This window comes from Eurytemora carolleeae, unplaced genomic scaffold (genome assembly GCF_000591075.1).
Source record: "Eurytemora carolleeae unplaced genomic scaffold, Eaff_2.0 scaffold130, whole genome shotgun sequence".
NCBI lineage: Eukaryota > Metazoa > Arthropoda > Copepoda > Calanoida > Temoridae > Eurytemora > Eurytemora carolleeae.
The window spans coordinates 90-1,859 of NW_019397116.1; the positions used below are offsets into that span (position 1 = coordinate 90).

The following is a 1,770-nucleotide window of genomic DNA, read 5'->3' on the forward strand; positions in this document are numbered from 1 at the left end:
GATCCAATGTTGAAGACCTTAGATGTTTCAAACTATGTATTGTTCTAGATATAAACAATCGTAGGTACTGCAACTTGAGAGGTAAATTCAGAATGTTATTAAGGTGACAAAAAGCAAATAAATCCTTAGAGGTTACAAAACATAAATGTTCGCTGGAATAGGTATTCATAGAAAGGTACTCAAAGTAAGGCCATCATTTTGTTTTAAACGAAAAACTATTTTTTCAGTTTTTCGTTTTAAAACGGAACACGAATTTTCGGATTTCCGTTTTGAGAAGAAAAACTATTTTTTTCGTTTTCCGTTTTAATTTTAAAAATTGTTATATAGTTTTTAAAAACGATTTTCCAATCGTTTTCTGTTTTGAATATTTCAAAACGATTCCCCAAAATGGACACCAAAACGGAAAACGATCTTTTGAATAAAATTGCCAAACGATGCCCATCCCTAATTTTCCACCATTTTTCCTTAATTGAATTGTGGTTTGTATGCTTGTATTTTTATTCAGAAAATTTATTTTAAATTAATTATAATTTATGAAAGTATTTATTGATTGTGCTGTATGCTAGGTGGGATTACCCCTTGAAATGACGAACCATTTTTGGAGGATTTCTTTAGTTTATTTTTCAGGTAATTTTTTTCATTTTCTTTTCTCACTTTTTTCCATGAATTTTGATAAATTGTTCACCCAGGAGTTCTGGGAGGCAGTCTTATGTTTTCTGTGAGCAACCCTGAAGCAGGTTTAGTTGGAGCATCGGGTAGGATTTTATAAAGAGAAAGTTCAAGTGACCCTACAAAAGACAGCGATGCCCGATTTATAACGGTACCCTAGAAACCTTAATCTAATAAAAATGTGAAAGATGCAGTCGTTTTCTGACTGAAAAAGACTTTAATTCTGTGAGTTTCTCCATTACTTCTTTTAAGCAAGAAATGCGCAAAAGGAGGGTCACTTAAGATTACGCTTTTAGTCCCTTTAAGACTTAAAAAATTTTAATTAAGAACATTCAAAACTTTAAATTTCCGCGAAAAATGTTTCTAAAGTAATGAGTTACTAAAAATATCCTTTAAAGGGTTTGGGTAAAGCATAAATATCCTCAATACAAAAATATTAAGAAAAATATATTAAATAGATATATACAAAAAAAGCTTAGATTAAAAAACTTTTTAGAAAATATTCAGGAAAACATTTTTTTTATTTCGACACAAATCAATATTTTAAAGTTTTAGAATCACAAGTCTCCTATTTTGTATCTTTTCTAACCTTTTGCCCTTTTTCCATTTTTTCCTTTTCTTTTTATGAATTTTTTCTTTTCATTTTCCATGTTCCTTTTTTCTTCCATATATTTTCCGTCTTTCTCCATTCTTTCTTCCGTCTTTCTACAGTTCAGTACAGTACAGTACAGTACAGTACAGTACAGTACAGTACAGTACAGTACAGTACAGTACAGTACAGTACAGTTTTATCCGTTTATTGGATTTAAACAATCCTACAGACAAGCTGGGCGTGTTCATACTTTTTGTTAATCGTTCGTTCTGTTCATTCCCGTGAAAGAACGCGGCCAGCCGAATACATAAAAAAATAATATAAAAAATGAGTTTTTGTCACAAACTCTGTTTTTCTAACCTCTGTATCTTTTTAACCCTATGTCGTAGACCTGATATTTCAATTAAATTAATTATGTTCGAACAAATATCCAAATTTAAAATATTAAAGTTTTGAACCATCCGGTTGCAGAGATATAGGGATTAGAACATTTATAACCTTGAGTCTAA

At 30.4% G+C, this 1,770-nt stretch overlaps 1 protein-coding gene across 1 annotated transcript in view; it reads left to right on the top strand.

Moving 5' to 3' along the window:
- Positions 1 to 566: 566 nt before the first annotated feature.
- Positions 567 to 1,770, top strand: part of LOC111712010 (rhomboid-related protein 2) — a gene marked incomplete at its 5' end in the record, with an annotated part of 3,813 nt that continues 2,609 nt past the window's right edge. The window contains 2 exon segments of the mRNA XM_023486518.1: positions 567 to 627; positions 690 to 755. Of these exon segments, the coding sequence (XP_023342286.1) occupies positions 567 to 627; positions 690 to 755 (127 nt within the window).